The sequence below is a fragment of the Haliotis cracherodii genome, unplaced genomic scaffold, assembly GCF_022045235.1.
Source record: "Haliotis cracherodii isolate W230 unplaced genomic scaffold, xgHalCrac1.p SCAF_11, whole genome shotgun sequence".
NCBI lineage: Eukaryota > Metazoa > Mollusca > Gastropoda > Lepetellida > Haliotidae > Haliotis > Haliotis cracherodii.
The window spans coordinates 8,492,864-8,513,034 of NW_027266266.1; the positions used below are offsets into that span (position 1 = coordinate 8,492,864).

At 41.4% G+C, this 20,171-nt stretch overlaps 1 protein-coding gene across 1 annotated transcript; it reads right to left on the reverse strand.

The window, feature by feature from the left end:
• Positions 1 to 463: 463 nt before the first annotated feature.
• LOC139456176 (transmembrane protein 248-like) lies at positions 464 to 18,340 on the reverse strand. Its single transcript, XM_071237735.1, has 8 exons — positions 18,213 to 18,340; positions 11,189 to 11,371; positions 9,231 to 9,403; positions 8,473 to 8,588; positions 6,400 to 6,550; positions 5,598 to 5,766; positions 2,598 to 2,738; positions 464 to 1,106 (listed from the first exon to the last, which is right to left on the reverse strand). The coding sequence occupies exons 2-8, from the start codon at positions 11,342 to 11,344 to the stop codon at positions 1,089 to 1,091; spliced, it is 924 nt and encodes a 307-aa protein (XP_071093836.1). The 5' UTR covers positions 11,345 to 11,371; positions 18,213 to 18,340; the 3' UTR covers positions 464 to 1,088.
• Positions 18,341 to 20,171: the final 1,831 nt, after the last annotated feature.

The window sequence follows — 20,171 nt, forward strand, 5'->3', positions numbered from 1 at the left end:
AAGAATATTCTAAATAATTAACATTTTTTAAACATACACCATACAATATTCTTTAAGTTTGTACCATGCATGATGTTCATAATACAGGAGACTTGAACAAATAAATATGTTTGTCAAAGAAACCCCCAAAATCCAAACAGAAACATTCACTGAAGGTGCTGATCTCATACGTGTACAATCAAACTTTAACATCAATTTCACATATGAATTGCAAATAAAATCTGTCACCCTTTCTATTGGCTTTTCAACAGTTCACAAGTTCAACCAATGCCCTCAAAACAGGTGCCCCCACAAGACGGACCAATGGCCTCAAAACAGGTGCCCCCACAAGATCCATCAATGGCATCCAAACGGTGGCCCCTCCAGATGGAACAATGGCCTCAAAACGGTGGCCCCTTGACACTGCATTCCCAAGTCATACCTACAGCATAGGATAAATATGTATGTCTGTCTAAATATCAACCCTCATATCTTGTGAAGGATCCCGTCAACATCCTGAACAGCTCTTCCTTCACCCTTTCCTGTTTTCATCCTTTAAGGAAGCCAAATCTGACACACAAGGAAAGGAAACGTTTCCGTCCTTCCTCATCTTGAGACTCCCTTGTCTCACAGAAACACAAATAATTCAATCATTACACTGAAGTAATCATAATGTTTCACAAAAAGCTGCATCAACAGATTTTTCTCATTGGAACATTTGTTGAGGTACTTTTGACAGAGAAAGATATCTTTACATCCTTCTTCATGGAACTGAGATTTTCCTCTCATTCTGTAGAATGTCCATGTAAAAGTGGGAAACAGTAGTTAAACTGACAAGTCGTTTCCATGGTGATGTTAAGGTCCTGGTCATAATAAACCCTACTTGTGCAAGGATTAAGGAAAATATTTTATCAAATGGAATCAAGCAACGCTTAAGTTCTAAAGTGAAGGTTTTGATTTTGCATATAAACCTCTGTGCCATGTTCACACCTGGTCGGCATATTTAAAGAACTTGTCGCAGGAATATTTTAAACCATTTTTTTTCTTTTCTCATTTATGAAAATCCCAAACTCTCTTCGTATCCTGATTCCTCTTCAATATGATGTCACCTACGCTTTGTTTGGAATCTGAGGAAGAAAAATATGTTATTGGATGACCTGGAATAGTTTCCATCACTTAATACACCCCCAGCAAGGATGCCACATCAAGATTTCATATTGAAATTCACAGATCCTGGACTGCATATTCATATCAGTGAGTGAGTGAGTGAGTATGGTTTTACACCGCTTTTAGCAATATTCCAGCAATATCACGGTGGGGGATGGTCTTCACACATTGTACCATGTCGGGAATTGAATCCGGGTCTTCGGCGTGACGAGCGAACGCATAAACGACTAGTCTACCCGACCGCCCCCATATTCATATCAATACATATTAAACACATGATGACAGGTCTGTGAAAGGGTATATCATGTGTTGATATATAGTGAGTTAGTATGGTTTTATGCCACCATAAGCAATATTTCAGCAATATCAAGCAAGAGAAATGAGCATCACCCATTGTACCGATTAGGGGGGACTCAACCTAGGAGTGGAGAGCCAAAAGTTTAACCACAAGGCTACTCCTCCGCCCCCTTCATAAAGAACGAATCCAAAGTTAAAGACTGCTGTCTGCAATGTCCGGTATATCACAGTGGCCTTTAAATACAGTTCCTCTGGTAACGATGGCACACTCGTTATCAGCCAACTCACAAACCCCCCAATTCTCATGTTAGATGGCTCTTACAACAAGCATGGGGCACTGAGGACCTACATGATAAAGATAAGCCTCTAGAACATTATTCAATCTACAACAAAGCTATTTTGTGGTTACTTGGCAACAGGCAACACATAGAGCCGCATGGCTCTGTAGCTCACCTGACTTAAGAAGACATTATTGTTGCCAAGTCTAAAATCGGATCGCAACTTTGTGTATGTTTGTTTGTTGTTTTATGCCGCACTCAGCAATATTCCAACTATATGACGGCAGTCTGTAAATAATCAAGTCTGGACCATTGACATCATGAGCATCTATCCACACAATTGGGATACAATGACATGCATCATCCAAGTCAGCGAGTCTGACCACCCGATCCCGTTAGCCGCCTCTTACGACTAGCATTGTCACCTTTTACGGCAAGCATGGGTTGCTGAAGACCTATTCTACCCCAGATCTTCATGGGTCTGGACCTTTGAGAACACCATTGAGAGACACTATAGCTGGGATCATTCATACAAAGTTTCACTTTAATAGACCTTGTAGTTTCAGAGGAGGTGTCGAACATGTAAAAGTTAACACGTACGAACAGGACGGACGAACAGGACGGACAACCAAATGTTGTGCCATAACAAAAGCTCACTTGACTGTGAGTCAGGTGAGCTAAGAAATTAACAAGAGGTTGGAATTAGCGAAGAAGTTTTTCACTTCTGATAAATACATTCCTATCACAGTGAGGCTGTCCTGTGTGAATCTGAGACATGGTTATCAGCATAGGTGTGATACCCTTTATTGACCAATCAGAATACAGCATTCTGCATCATTGTTCATGATGGAATTATCTATAAAAAACTAAACATACCTTTTCAACATGAATCTGTTGAACAATCTTGGTCTTTGGTGGCCTCCCTTTGATGATGGCATAGCAGAACAGCGTGATAACCATCACAAACAGGAAGTAACTCGTGTGCATCAAGTGGAGGTTGATGACAGATCGGTCATGCTGACAAACAGAGGAGACACCTTGGTCAGACAACAATCTCAGACAAATAACAACATCAAAATGATACAAGGTTTCCTCCAGAATATTGCAACGTGTGCTTGAGTGAAGGTATGCGTGTGTGCATGCTTGCATCCTTTTGTGTGTGTGTGTGTGTGTGTGTGTGTGTGTGTGTGTGTGTGTGTGTGTGTGTGTGTGTGTGTGTGTGTGTGTGTGTGTGTGTGTGTGTGGGGTTTGTGTGTGGTTTGTGTGTGGTTTGTGTATGGGTATGTGGTTTGTGTGTGTGTATGTGGTTTGTGTGTGTGTGCGTGTAGTTTGTGTGTGTGTGTGTGTGTGGTGTGTGTGTGTGGTTTGTGTGTGTATGTGGTTTGTGTGTAGTCTGTGAATGTGGTGCGCGTGGGTGTGGTTTGACGGTGTGTTTGGTATGTGTGGTATGTGAGTGTGGTGTGTGAGTGTGAGTGAGGTGTGTGTGTATGTGGTTTGTGAGTGTGTGTGAGGTGTGCGTGTATGTGATTTGTGTGTCTGTGGTTTGTGTGTGTGTGTGTGGTTGTGGTGTGTGTGTATGTTGTTTGTGTGTGTGTGTATGTGGTTTGTGTGTGTGATTTGTGTGTGTATGTGGTTTGTGTGTAGTGTGTGTGTGTATGTGGGTGTGGTATGTGTGGTATGTGTGGTGTGTACCAATGTCAACATGACGGTGAGACTGGGGTCCAGCTTGTAGCGGACATCTCTACCCTATCAATGTCCACCTACCAATGACAACATGACGGTGAGACTGGGGTCCAGCTTGTAGCGGACATCTCTACCCTATCAATGTCCACCTACCAATGACCACCCTATCAATGTCCACCTACCAATGTCCACCTATCAATGTCCACCTACCAATGTCCACCTACCAACGTACACCTACCAATGTACACCTATCAATGTCCACCTACCAATGACAACATGACGATGAGACTGGGGTCCAGCTTGTAGCGGACATCTCTACCCTATCAATGTCCACCTACCAATGTCAACATGACGGTGAGACTGGGGTCCAGCTTGTAGCCGATATCTCTACCCTATCAATGTACACCTACCAATGACAACATGACGGTGAGACTGGGGTCCAGCTTGTAGCGGACATCTCTACCCTATCAATGTCCACCTACCAATGTCCACCTACCAATGTCAACATGACGATGAGACTGGGGTCCAGCTTGTAGCGGACATCTCTACCCTATCAATGTCCACCTACCAATGTCAACATGACGATGAGACTGGGGTCCAGCTTGTAGCGGACATCTCTACCCTATCAATGTCCACCTACCAATGTCAACATGACGGTGAGACTGGGGTCCAGCTTGTAGCGGACATCTCTACCCTATCAATGTCCACCTACCAATGTCAACATGACGGTGAGACTGGGGTCCAGCTTGTAGCGGACATTTCTACCCTACCAATGTCCACCTACCAATGTCAACATGACGGTGAGACTGGGGTCCAGCTTGTAGCGAACATCTCTACCCTATCAATGTCCACCTACCAATGTCAACATGACGGTGAGACTGGGGTCCAGCTTGTAGTGGACATCTCTACCCTATCAATGTCCACCTACCAATGTCAACATGACGGTGAGACTGGGGTCCAGCTTGTAGCGGACATCTCTACCCTATCAATGTCCACCTACCAATGTCAACATGACGGTGAGACTGGGGTCCAGCTTGTAGCGGACATCTCTACCCTATCAATGTCCACCTACCAATGTCCACCTACCAATGTCAACATGACGGTGAGACTGGGGTCCAGCTTGTAGCGGACATCTCTAACCTATCAATGTACACCTACCAATGTCAACATGACTGTGAGACTGGGGTCCAGCTTGTAGCGGACATCTCTAACCTATCAATGTCCACCTACCAATGACAACATGACGGTGAGACTGGGGTCCAGCTTGTAGCGGACATCTCTAACCTATCAATGTCCACCTACCAATGACAACATGACGGTGAGACTGGGGTCCAGCTTGTAGCGGACATCTCTATCCTATCAATGTCCACCTACCAATGACAACATGACGGTGAGACTGGGGTCCAGCTTGTAGCGGACATCTCTACCCTACCAATGTCCACCTACCAATGACAACATGACGGTGAGACTGGGGTCCAGCTTGTAGCGGACATCTCTAACCTATCAATGTCCACCTACCAATGTCAACATGACGGTGAGACTGGGGTCCAGCTTGTAGCGGACATCTCTATCCTATCAATGTCCACCTATCAATGTCCACCTACCAATGACAACATGACGGTGAGACTGGGGTCCAGCTTGTAGCGGACATCTCTACCCTACCAATGTCCACCTACCAATGTCAACATGACGGTGAGACTGGGGTCCAGCTTGTAGCGGACATCTCTACCCTATCAATGTCCACCTACCAATGACAACATGACGGTGAGACTGGGGTCCAGCTTGTAGCGGACATCTCTAACCTATCAATGTCCACCTACCAATGTCCACCTACCAATGTCAACATGACGGTGAGACTGGGGTCCAGCTTGTAGCGGACATCTCTAACCTATCAATGTCCACCTACCAATGACAACATGACGGTGAGACTGGGGTCCAGCTTGTAGCGGACATCTCTATCCTATCAATGTCCACCTACCAATGACAACATGACGGTGAGACTGGGGTCCAGCTTGTAGCGGACATCTCTACCCTACCAATGTCCACCTACCAATGTCAACATGACGGTGAGACTGGGGTCCAGCTTGTAGCGGACATCTCTAACCTATCAATGTCCACCTACCAATGTCAACATGACGTGAGACTAGGGTCCAGCATGTAGCGGACATCTCTACCCTATCAATGTACACCTACCAATGACAACATGACGGTGAGACTGGGGTCCAGCTTGTAGCGGACATGCAGCACTGGCTGACTGTTGCACCACAACACCTTTGGATGTTTGCGAGTTCCCTTCAGACCAACCATCTTCACATGGTACTCAATCCCAGACTCTGAGTTACCATGACACATGTCTGGCTTCCTGCAATTGAAATTTTTATTAGCCTGATGTGAACAGAAAATGTTTAAGTGGGTAAACAACTGTATCATCAACCGCACATTATGCATGTATATACCCGATAATATACTGTTGTCAGCATGACATGTGAGGCAAAGCTGTAGGGTGCAGATCTTAGATAGTTCCCATGTGAACCAGTCATAGAGCCTGACCACCTGATCCCGTTAGTCGCCTCTTACAAAAAGCATAGTCGCCTTTTACTGCAAGCATGGGTTGCTGAAGACCTATTCTATCCCAGATCTTCACGGTTTCCTTTGAAAAGAAAGAACATCAGGATACAAATTGTACCGTACCCCTAGTTTATGTGTTGTTAATGCGCACTCAGCAAAGCTCGAGCTATATGACAGGAATCTGTAAATAATCAAGTGACATCATGTGCATCTCTCCACGCAATTTGGATATGATGACATCCATCAACCAAGTCAGCGAGCCTGACCACCCGATCCTGTAATCGCCTCTGATGACAAGCATGTGTTGCTGACCAACTCTAACCTGGAACCTTCACGGGACCTGCACCCAGTTTTGACATGGTGACCCCGCCATATTGTTAAACCACCATAAGCTACCCCAACACCCCAGACATTCTGAAGGGCAGACCTTGTGTGGGGGAAGAATGACACCGGTGCCTGGAAGCTGATGCAGGTGAAGATGTTGACCGGATCACAGATGCCGCGGCGGTTGCAACGTGTCGTGTTCCACTGGAACGGCAACACAAAGGTCACATTCATCTCAAGGTCAGCTGCTTCACCTGAAAACAGAACAGCAATAAGATCACATTTTAGCCAACTGAAACATAAATATTCTAAACTGATGCAATATATATTGAATTTGAAATTGTGAATTTTTGGTAAATACCAGGGAGAGGGCATTCTAAGTTGGAAGAACTTGTCCCCCAATCCCGTTCCTTGTGAATAAATATGTTGAAATCAGCAGATGCAATATGTTAAGTCTGGGATATTGACACAACACCAAAACAAATAGCCATCCTTTTTCAGGTTCATAAAATCTACAGATATTACTATTTAAAGAGTACAGGAGCAGTGAATAGCTTGTCATTATGAGTGAGTGAGTGGCTGGATGTGGTGTAACTGCTATAGCAACATCATCACATAGTTTAGTGGCAGATCCCGGGCAGGCAAACTAGCTGCCTAAAGAATGACTTTAACTCCATGCCATCAGGCGAGGTGAAGACTATTGCTCTTTCATAGTAAGGTGCATGCATGTTTTGTGTGTATGAGTGTGTGGCTACTTGTAGACTGGACCAATGCTGGTTTTATCATGTTACTCCACTGAGATACCATGCTGCAGACCAGATCTTGTTCTTTCCCTTTAGTGCCAGTATGACATGGCTGGTGATCTGACATGGCTGGTGATCAAACAACCCCTTGGGATCAAACAACCCCTTGGGATCAAACAACCCCTTGGGATCAAACAACCCCTGGGGATCAAACAACCCCTTGGGATCAAACAACCCCTGGGGATCAAATAACCCCTGGGGATCAAACAACCCCTGGGGATCAGGGACCTTCCGCTCTCTGGGCCATCTATAAGCAAACCCTAATGCTGCCTGACATTGAGGCAATGAGTAGAGAACTGACCAGATGGCTGTATGGCTCAGTTACTTGTTGCACAAGTTGTCATGACATGTCAAGGAGGTGAGGTAAGGTGAAATGGGGTTTTATGTCGCGTCCAAGATTATTGCACTTATATAGTGATGTGCATGTACGTGTGTGTGTTTGTGTGGCTGCTTGTACTAGTCCGGACTGATGCCGATTTATAGTGCTAGCTCACTGAGATACCATGCCGCAGTTTAACATGAATACCCCACTCAGACACAGTATACTGACTCCGAGCTGACCAGTCCTTGTTTCAGCCCCTTAATGCCGAGCGCCAGACAGGGTAACAACAAGTACCATCTTTTAACGTCTTTTGGTATGACACGGCCGGGGATCAAACCCACATGTCAAGGAAAAACTGGTCTGTGGAACCATCAGGTCATTGTGGCACATTGACACACCATCAACAAAGTCAGCGAGTCTGACCACCCGATCCATTAGGTCGCCATCAAGGCAAGGGGGTTAAGTGACTATTAAAGTCCAGTTTCAACCCTTGACGAACTAGCCTGGAATTATGGAGTTATATTTTGGCTGGACGGACAAGTCGATGCATGGTCCAAACATTGCGTAACAAAATCGACATTCTGTTCATAAAGTGCTGTGCAGATTTTGGTCGATTGCAGGATTTGTAAAGCATGGTTATCATGGACTGAGCGTCAACATATATTGTCCAAATCGTTTCAGGTTTTGAATCAAGGTGCTCGCGTGATTTGATGCACTTCGTGAAGTAAGACCTGTTTATTACAATATAGATCTTGATTAGTCAGATGGTCTTGATTGGGTGCTGCCATTTTGTTTGAAGCAAATGCAAGTGATATGAGAGATGGAATCTGATTGGTCAATAGGAAGGAAATAGAAGGGACATAACTCATAACAGCCACTGGTGTAGCCACGATAATGCCCAGAAATTACAGCCTAGTTTGGCAAGGGTGGAAACTGGAGTTTTATGGTCAGTTAACTCCCTTGCCTTGAGAAGATGTAGGGTCCCAATATACAACCAGCATAGGCTGCTGGGGACCTATTCAAACAGGCTTACACAACAGACTGCACCTACCATAGAGGCCCAGCTGGTCCCCCATCAGTGTTGTAGACAGGTATGTCACATTGTGGGGGATGTTCACGAAGTCCTGGGTCGGCTGCATCTCCACCATCATCGACAGCGACACATTGCTAGAGAACAATTACACCATGTACACCTCAATAACAATACAATTGGATTAACAATTGTTAGCTATATTCATTACCAAATATGCTCAAGGCCCAGAGCAAACTAAAACTTAATTTGCAAAGTCTACTTAAGACCTGACCAATATTAATTATGTTAAGAAGTATAAACGTAAAACTGACGTGCAAACTGTGTAAATTTGTGTATAAATACAAACACACATTGAAATCAATTCTTATAAATAAATATGTCAACAATAACTTCAACTTCACAGACTGCTTATTTCATCATTAACACAACAAAAAACAGTCGAAAAAGCTACGAAATCAGAAACAACAATGCAACACAAGTCTCGCCCATTCTATTATCAGCCAATCAAGAAACAGTAGTCTGTCAGTGGGCATGGCCTAATTTCTGTTGGTTTATGGAAACATAAATGGAAAAATAATTGCTTGCTAAGCCAAACAAATGCCACGGATTCACTTGCAATTTATTTGTTACCATAATGACAAAAGCCAAGTACATTAGTCATTTGAGTTTCCTGTCAGATGTGCTTCCCTCTGGTAAATAGATCTTCGAGCAGGATCTTATTATTTTGGTTAAGGGGTAGCTGGTACTTTCTTTCTGCCCATGGGAACGATACCTACACAACTCCATCTGGTGGCACTGTGGCCGTCGTGGTCACATCATGTTGGCCATCTATTGTATTACGCCCATGTCTTGTGGTGCCAGCTGTGGTAGCGTCCGACGTATATTCACTGGAGTTGCTCAACACACAAAAATCTACATCAGCAAAACTCTCCAGGAAGGTATTCCAGTCCTGAAATATAGGCAAGAAAGTCCCTTCATAACGACATTCTAAGTGACAAATGGTGTGGTAATTGGTTCACTTCACACCAATGATGGTAAATTTAAGGGCTGGGACAAATCCAAATTTACCACCCTGGTACCCATCCCACTATTACCCTACCCTATCCGGGTACCCACTATTGGTCTCAAGAGATGGGTACAAATGTCAGATTGGGGATAGTTTGACCGTAGCCCTGGCAAAATGTATTTAGATACTCGAATAAAATGATTTGGTCATGCATCCACTTAAGTTGACTGAAGTTTTATCTCTATTCAAACATATAAAGTCAGAAGGAATGTGTGCGTAGAAAAGAAATGGGCACATTAGTCACTTATAATGCAACCACGGAAGTTCTAGATAATTTTTGCTATTAAACAATATATCACATGACTAACCACGGGTCCGGGTAGTACTGTGGGTACTTCTCAGGAACCACCCGACCCGAGTTACCTGTCCCAGCCCTAGTAAATTTCAAACTAAAACAGTCTGCCTCTGATTGTGCGGGGAAAGTAATTATGGGGTCCTTGAAGATTCTGAAAATAGCATCTCAAACTGAGAGACCTCTTGAATATTCAGTTTTTAAGGGCCAACTGACTAGCATCACTTCTTAATAATGCTGAACGTTTGGTTACAAATTCAATTTTGCCCGGTAAAATATACAGATAACGTAACTCTACATTGAAAACACAGTATGTTTATCTCATAATTTACTAAGCGGATTGCAAAGCAGGGTTAGAAACTAACAGTTTTCGGACACGAGTCCTTATAATGATAACATATAGCAAAGCCCTTAAAAAGGGCAAATTTCTACTCGTCCTTATGATACCTTTACCATTGGGCAGTTTGGCAAGGACTAGAGGACTAGTGCCAATTTCTAACGCTGCAAAGTATTGAGATCAACAGGATTACATGCAGGATTAGCAATGAATGAGCTTATTTCAAAGTGAGAGAACATTGATCTGGTCTGGTCCAGTCAGATTTAGACAGCTTCTTTCCAATAGTAAATTGGTTGTTGAGACCATGATTTTAGTCTGAAGTCTGAGGTGTAAAAAGTCCAAATTACAGAGTTATAGGTCTGTTTCAGTAAAGGATAAGTTATTAGAAAACTGAGGGGAAAATGTCTGTTCTTCTTCGAAATCCGACTTTGAGAGAGTCCAATTCGGACAGATTATACTGTATGTACAGATTTATATATGTAACACAAAGAGGTTAATCCATACTATATTGTTATGACTGTTCACTTACCTTTCCTATTCTTTTCATTCCTATTGTTCGGCTCATGTATTGTACAAATTGTAATTCAACTGTGTAAATATCTGGGAGGTGTCCTAAGTTTGAGAACTTGTACCCAGTCCTACTCACTTTTTATGAGTAAAATATGTATGAACTAAACTCTTTTAACATGGGTGTGCCAGGACAAGTCGAATAACGCAGCTTCCGGCAACAAGTTTTAGTTTTTTGTTTTGTTTGCTGTTTTGCACTCAGCAATATTCCAGCTATATGAAGGCAGTCTGTAAATAATCGAGTCTGGAACAGACAATCCAGTGATTGACATCATGAGCATTTGTCTTCACAATTGGGATACATGCATCAACCGAGTAGGCAAGCCTGACCACCCGATCCCGTTAGTCGCCTCTTACAACAAGCATAGTTGCCATTTACAGCAAGCATGGGTTGCTGAAGACCTACTCAATCCCGGATCTTCACAGGTCTGGCAACAAGTACAAGTGCTGGAGTTTTCTTATCAGTACCCACCTCTGGAATATCTGGATTGGGCATGTCTCTCATTTTGACAACATAGGCAAACGTGACGAGGGCGATGGCGAAGGTAGCAAGACATATCATGAAGATGACCAGTGGAGGACGGCTGTAGGCGAAGCCACGGAGGTTCTCACACACTGTGTACGCCATTACGACTTGATACGGTACGCTGGACAACTGAAATATCAAAAATATTGATGAGTGAGTGGTGAGTCATTTATATGTTTGTTTGTGTCACCTCGCTGAATTATCTGTGTCTTAGTTTGGTGTAGCAGTTATATTTCCAGAGCTGCCCAGAGGCCAACCTGCCGCCCAAGGGTGCAGCAAATGTAAGTAGAGATCTCCAAATTTAAATTAAAAAAGCCACATAAATGTTAATATATCCCCATGTTATGGGCTTTCGGACACTAAAGAAACATTCGTAGTTTTCTCTCTAATCACATGAACAACAGTAAAATATCTCATTCACTTATGAAAAACAGCTTTCTCTAAAAAAAAAAAACATCATCTGAGTATTTACAATGTCTATGTGATGCCACACACACACAAAACCACACACACACACACACACACACACACACACACACACACACACACACACACACACACACACACACACACACACACACACACACACACACACACACACACACACCGTTAAAGCGGGATTATTCGCGATAAACGTGGCTGTCCGAAAACGTATGACATCCGAAAACCTATGATCTGACGATACAGTTATAACAGCTTTGAGGGAGCTGACTTGTGTTTAAGGGGGGTCCTTGGGGTTTGTGCCAAGCAGTATATACATTGTAAACCTAGGCAGGGCTGAAAAAACTTCTTGTGCCCAACTTGTCCTGCAGGGCAAGTAGATATTATATTGAACTCGTCCTGCAATATATTCACTTGCCCTCTTAAATTGTATCAAGTTTTATGTTCTCAGGTATTATTACCATTCTCTGTAATTCCTCTTTGGGTTGACGATACTTACGACAGACAGTACAAAATAATTCACAGTCACTGACATCGACGTTAATCTCTGCTCATTAATTCAAACTCGCTCAACCATGCATCTTGCTCAGTTCATTTTTGTTTTGAACCAGGCATACTGTTTTTGAAAAAAAATCCTTTTTTGTTCTGTTTGGTAATCAATTCATGTTTATTTTCTCGTCAATCCTGCCATCCCTGATTACAACTTATGTCAGCCACTTCCCTCACAAAATCAATCATGAGCTGTTCACTTACTTAATACTAATGAAATGGTGTATTTTAAAAAACTGCAAGATCTGACAATTACTTTAGTGAGTGAGTTGGGTTTAACGCCGATTTTAACGGTATTCCAGTTATATCGCGGCGTGTCAGCTTAATGTGGGAGGAAAGCCCAAAGTGATGCAGGTCTCAGACATTTACCACTTTGGTGAAAGCCACGAGCACGGGTATGGTGCTGCCAAACCTAGAAACATAATCGAGACGAACCAGGATTCAAACCCACAATCATAGGTTTCTGGCGTGCCCAAAGGACGCAACTCTGCACAGCGAATCGCGGCACCTTAGACGACTAGGCCACCCGTGCCCCCCGACAATTACTTTATTTAGACTACTCTATATATTTTTTGTCAAGAAGTTGGTGCAATGAATACGACCGTGCATCCCTTGAATGAAGTATTGCAGTATGTTTCTTCCCGCATTAATTCTACTTCTAGGCATTTATGTGGGATATTACCCTACAAGTAGAGATCGCTGCAGGGCATCAATTGTTCCCACAATATAATGTCACATGCAGATGAAGGAACTGTAAGCAATGGGAGGAGTGGATTGGTGTAAAGTGCAAATTAGTTGTTTTTAATGTTTCTTTTATTGTCTTTGGAAAGCACAATAAAAGAAACAGTGTCTTAAAATGGTCAGCACAAGGAAAATCAAGGGTAGAAAACACATAACTGGGCCTGTCAGGCAGAACTTGGTGTATACCCACTATTAAAACCATTAATATAAAAAATAATTGATTACAAGTCCTATATAAATAACACAACAATTGTCATTATTAAACATGCTTTGGCCGCAAATATCAAGCTTTCTGGTCAAAATGTTGGCTGGGTTAAATAAAACAAACTTTTGAAACAGTAAACACAAATCAATGTCATGAATCCACTGCAAATAAACTTCAGTCCAAATTATAAAATATGTTCACGCACTCATTAGGGATTCTCATTTATCCAACAAGTTTAGAACATACAGGTTGGTCACGTCATCTATAAATAGGGCTGTGTTGACCTGGATTTTGTATTGCAATATATTGCCATACTTTAACTTGTATTGCGATACGTATTACAAGATATTGCCTATTTACATTTTCATGAGTTAATCAGAGTTATACCCTGTATTAATGTCAGATGCAATCAAGCTCCTTCCCAGCATGTGACACCTTCGTTATACTCTCGGTGTAGAGAGCTCCGTGAACAAACTATCGCTGTGAGGAGCTTGATAGTCGTGATGTGTACACACTAATTGATAAAAAGATCGTCAGCGGCTAGTTGTATCAGAAAGATACTATTTTCCATCTCCATATTGATTAGGAACACATAAATATACTTATTAATACTTGCCCCAATATATTGTTACATTTACAAACGTATCACAATACGTAGTGCTGAAGATTTGCACCACAATATACTGGTATACTGGTAATACCTCACACCCTTTTCTTTAAATATTTAGAATTATCTTACATATTGTAAAAACAAAGCTCAAAGGTCACATTTCTCAAAACTTTGTTTAAGTAATCACAAACTAAAAATTGAAACTGGTAGATATACAAAAGCACCAACCCCATTGGAACAACGTCTCTGTGAAAGATGTCATGTCTTATACATGTGTTATAAGATGAGCAACACTATACAATGTACAAAATACAACCAAGAAAGAGAATCACAAATAATCCTCAATCATGATAAAGAGTTTGGTACACTCTGTTAAAAGGAACCACTCTTAACAATTTTTAACAACAGTTATCCAGAAACAATTTCCAAGATCTGTTATATCTACAATTATGAACAAATTCCTTGTATGGTCAACATAACCACAGTTTTGCTCAATTCTTGTATTGTTTCTCTATCATTATAATACACTTGTTTTAAAACAAAATTTGTTATTAAGTACCTTCTTTGTATGTTGAATGTACTTGTGTGTTTTGCACTTATTGTGCATATATTTTGTAGTTTGTGATAGTGTTATCTTGCCACTGTTTCTTCATGGAATGTTACGCAAGACATATCTAAAACATCTCTGTTGTATGATACAGGGTTAGAAACTTACAGTTTTCGTTTACTAGTCCTTATATTGATAACATATAGCAAAACCCTTAAAAAGGGCAAATTTCTACTAGTCCTTATGATACCTTTACTATTGGGCAGTTTGGCAAGGAATTGGCCCAAACGCCTGAGGCAGTGCAATTTGCAATGTAGAGTTGTGTCCCTTGGGCACACCAGAAACCTATGACAGTGTGTTCAAATCCTGGTTCACCCTGATTCTGTTGTCAGCACTATACCCATGCTCGTGGGTTTCACCGAAGACCTGCATCACTTCGGGCTTTCCTCCCACATCATGCTGACATGCCGTGATATAAATGGAATACTATTCAAAGCAGCGTTAAACCCAACTCACTCACTCACTACTCTTGTGTAAGGTTCCGTTTGGTTAACTGGGTTTGTGTAGTTACTTGTTGAAGTCTGTTTAGAAGAATGTTACTGAGTACAACCCAAACATCGTGAATATATCATGCAACCGTACTATGTTTTAGGAAAATAATTGCAAACTACAGACCAACCTGTTGATTGCCTGTGTATCACGAGGCAAAGAACATATACAGGTGTATAATCTCTGCCGGAAGTTAGAAACATATGACAGTGTGTTGGAATCCCAGTTCGCCCCGATTATGTAGTCTGAACTATACCCGTGCTCGTTGGTTTTACCAGAAGTGGTGAACGTTTAGGACCTGCATCACATCAAACTTTCCTCCCACATCAAGCTGACACGCCATGATATAGGTGCAATAAAATTCAAAACGCTGTTAAATCCTCCAACTCACTCACTCACTTATTACTCTTGTTTACGGTTCCGTTTAGTTAACTAAGTTTTCCGTTATTACTTCCGGTTTAGATTTGAAGTATGTTTAGAAGAATGTTATTATGTTCAACCCAAACATTGTGAATATATCATGCAACCGTATTATTTTTAAGGAAAATAATTGCAAACTACAGACCAGCATGTTGATTGCCTGTGTATCCAGAAGCAAACATACACAATAAACAATATACCATGCAGAACCATAAAGTGAGTGAGTGAGTATGGTTTTACGCCGCTTTTAGCAATATTCCAGCAATATCATGGTGGGACACCAGAAATGGGCTTCACACATTGTACCCATGTCGGGAATCGAACCCGGGTCTTCGGCGTGACGAGCGAACGCTTTAACCACTTGGCTACCCAACCGCCCCCAGAAGCATAAAGAGTCCCATGATCACGGATCACGGAGGCGGTCACATGATATATATGTGAATGTGAAGACAACTAATTACGATTTTCTGATATCAAACCATTTTTTTACATGTGTTGTTTATTGAACAAAGTCATACTTTATAGGAGCCTGATATTTAATCGTGTTGAACAATAAGTTGCAAGAGCAGTCTGAAGAGAGAAGGATTGAGTGTGCGTTACATGCTTGACCTGAATTCCTCACTGGAACCTTGCTTGCTGGCTTCCTGAATAACATACGATACATTGCAAACGTTGTGCGCAATAGAGCTATTCGGGTAAGGGTATACTAAGCCTACAGCTAAAGGAGATAATCGCTTACTGCACAAGTATATTCTTACAAAATATAGAGCGGTTAACTACAGCATAAGGAGATATATTTCCCCTAAACATTTTGAGCTCGTTTAACAACACAATGAACAAATTGCATGGATTATCTACATTCAGAAACATGACTTAGTCACAGAATGTGACAGGCGATTGGTTAAAACATGTCCAGATGAAGTCACTCTCATTTCATTTTAAAAACTCCAATTTTTTAGAGAAACCAAAATGGCTCTCCTTCAGCCAAAACAAACTAACCCTTATACTTACCAGCCTTAAGGGGGGGGGGAAGGATGAACAAGTAAAGAAATATCATCAGAAAGAAGAAGAATACTGTCACATCAGTAGCTTATTTATAGTAATATAATATAATAAATATTGGTATCAGGGATTTGGCCAGAGACAAATGGTCATAACATAATTTCCTGATTTTGTTAAATTTTGACAAGACATTCTTCAATATCGGTACCAAGTTTTTCATTGACAATCAGACAATGTCCGAGAAAATCAACCAATTTAGAAACCATATCATTGATTGTACATACAAACCAATCAGACGTACACAATAACAGATCAATGGTCTCATGGCTGTTTAATATTGATTGACAGGTAATCATCACCTGCATTAGGACGGTTGTTGGCTGGTTAATAGTCCAGATTGTGGAGCCAAATGATGCCATGCATGCAAACATGTATCCATGACGCGAGGGAATGGGTCATGTGATGCTTAGTTGATGCAACAAATTGTGTGTGAGTGAGTGAGTGAGTGAGTGAGTGAGTGAGTGAGTTATAAACTGCACCGAACAGTATTCCAGTTACATCACGGTCTGTCATGTGGGAGAAAAGTGTTGCAGGGCTCAGACATATACCACCTTGGTGAACATGGGTTTGGAGCTGACAAACCTAGAAACATGTTTGGGGCAAAACGAGATCTGAACCGATCATAAGTTTCTGGTGTGCCCAAGGGATGCAACTCTACACAGTGAATTGTGGCTCCTTAGACGACCACCCATGACCCCAAAATGCTATGATAAATATCAAGCCAGAAGTAAGTCACAATATATGCCTGATACACATTTGTCGAACATAATAGATATGACAGACAGGACCAGATTAAAAGACTCATTGAAACATTGACTGACACAATTTCCATGTAACACTTACAGCAAAATGGCTATTGTCAAAGTCAGGTGTCACATTTGTCATAAACATATCTTATTTCATCACTCACATGCCATTCTGGTCTAACCATTTTGAATATTCTCATAAAACACAGTTGCTGACCAGAACTTTTCCAGATGACAAAATAGTGCAATCTAAGTCCAGTGGTAGAAACGAACATTTTTAGTCCACTAGTCCTTATAATGATAACATATTGCAAAACCCTTAAAAATGGCCAATTTCTACTAGTCCTTATGATACCTTAACTATTGGGCAGTTTGGCAAGGACTAGACTAGTGCCAATTTATAATGCTGAAGTCCCTGCGTACTAGTGCAGTTTACATTCAACTTACAACGAAGCCTACCAGCTGCTTAAATACTGACAATTTTACGTAAATACACTGCTTATCTCCAGCTCTGATCATATGTAATTATGATATGTCAAACTTGAAGCAGATCTAAGTTCTTTATACAAAATTATTTGGTGGAAGAAATATTGCTTTGGAGTATGTAAATTTGATATTAGATTTCGAAATCTTGCGCAAGATTTTGATATTTTCTTATTATTTACCTACAATATAATGCAAAATTCACTTATTTCCAACACTGTAAGTAAGCTAACAAGACAAAAGTGACATCGAAAACAGCTTATTGTTCTTTAGGTTCGATGTCACCATCATTGAGCATCGAGATCATATTCAGCAGGTGCCACTCAGGTAAACTTGCCATCATTGTTTATTTCACAGGTGAACTCTGCGTTTATTAACAGCTTGCTTATGTCTTGCAATTTTCACCTGTATGTTGTTTGTTTACCGCTGTGTGTTTGAATAAGCGATGCCTACTTGGGACCGTAGCACTATCAGCGGTTAGTACACAGTCCAGAAATCAACTCACCTAGTAAACGTGGACATACTCCGTCGTTGATCGGTTGTAAAACAACGAAACATATCTGGAAATTGAAGCATACAACGACCATGATTGCTTTAAAACATTCCATAATACGTACCTTCAAAGCTTGGTCTGTATGTCTATGTATTTTGTTGTGCACTCATCGTCTACTAATAATCAAAGTTAAACGTCAAATATTTTACAAGGTTCACATAGCTAAGAACTCCGACAGGTGACAGACGCCATTTTGACACACATCGTCAACATACGGTTCTCCACACGACTGTTTCAGTTCATAACCACAATTCAATACCTTAGGCGGATGGGAGGAAATCAGCTTGAGTGTCAATGTGTTATCTGAACAAATGCTTATGGTAAAGCACACTTGAAGGTTACCAGTCATAAATATGAAAGGAGGACAGCAAATGCCTAACTTCTGACGTAAATTCGTGTAAAATGCATCCACGCTTCCACTTTTTTAACACAATTGTACCACAGGATTTCGTCTGCTCACGCAATATGTTTGTTTGTTTTTTAGAGTGAGTGAGTATGGTTTTACGCCGCTTTTAGCAATATTCCAGCAATATCACGGCGGGGGACACCAGAAATGGGCACACATTGTCGGGAATCGAACCCGGGTCTGCGGCGTGACGAGCGAACGCTTTAACCACTGAGCTACCCGACCGCCCCTATGTTGTTTTTTTTAGAATCCCCAGTACGACAACGATAATTTCAGAATTGTTTTTGTCAGAGATGATGTGTTTAATCTTTCATGCCAGACGGACCACTTGCATCCATTTTCCACAACCAACTTCGATCGTTTCAGATGGGCTGAACCGCAATAATATGTTGCGTTTTAATAGCACTGACCTATAAGCTCGTGAGAATAGACGGGCGTCGAAATAGGTTTTTTTAATACCTTGTGCATCTTTATGGGTGTCAACTTCTTTCCTGTGAGGAACACAACATTTCAGAGTATATGCTTACTCCTTCATCAGTTGAATGAATGATATGAGGCAGAGGGCATATATATATGTACACGTAAGAACAACAAAAGTAATAAGATGACAAAAGGTGGAAACTTAACAAGGGAAGCCAACAGATGATTAGCACTGATAGGTGATTAGCAACTGACAATGGAAGCCAACAATTTACAGTGATTAGCGCTGATAGTTATGGACAACTGGAGGCCAGGACTAGATTATCACTGATAGGTAAATGGCAATGGGGACTTGGCAAACGGGAGGCCGGGGTAATTATGTTTTGCTCATAATAAAGAAATTGACATTCATAAATTCTCTTCGTTATGTGTATCACTTCCAAATGCCTTTCACAGTCTTGTGCATCTTTGCTTTGCCAAAAGCATCTCCCTCTGCTGAGGTTTAATCATTCAGGTTTTTTAAAAACATTGTCATCGTTTTAGATTCTTTTAAATCGCTTATTATAGTCAATGATGTTATGTTTAAGCGTCGTATTTTAGCGTGCTTTTCTTGGGTGATTTGTTTTTGTTTGAAGAACTGCTACTTGCAGTAATATAGAGCAAAATGTATGTAAATGTATGTTTTTTACACCCCACGTGTTTCTCGCTTACGTTCGGTAAACGTCAGGAGGATTATGATCACGAGAGAATACTTTCAGCAGCAGCGAAACACCTCCATATTATATTTAACTGGAGCAAAGGCGTATATACGTCTTTGATTGGAGCTACACGACGGCAATTTGCTGTTAAAAAATAATTGGTGAAACAAATATTTCGGGGCAAAGACAACTTATTTTGTATACCTCACAGTTTGATCACACATCCTCAATAAGAAACAAAGGTACAATGTACTTTTCGGAGAACACGTGTGGCTAAAACAAGGAAACGTTAATCCGTTTGAACGTAACCAGGAAAATATCATTACATTACATCCCGACAGTTCCCGACCATGAAGCACGTGACTGGCGATGTAAGCGTCATCACTACGGGAACGCCCACAAAATAATGGCAACTAATATTGTTGGATGTCATTCATAAAATTTGCAATCGACGGCTTTAATTTTATGTCAGAAAACAGTAAATCATAATATTTGGCTG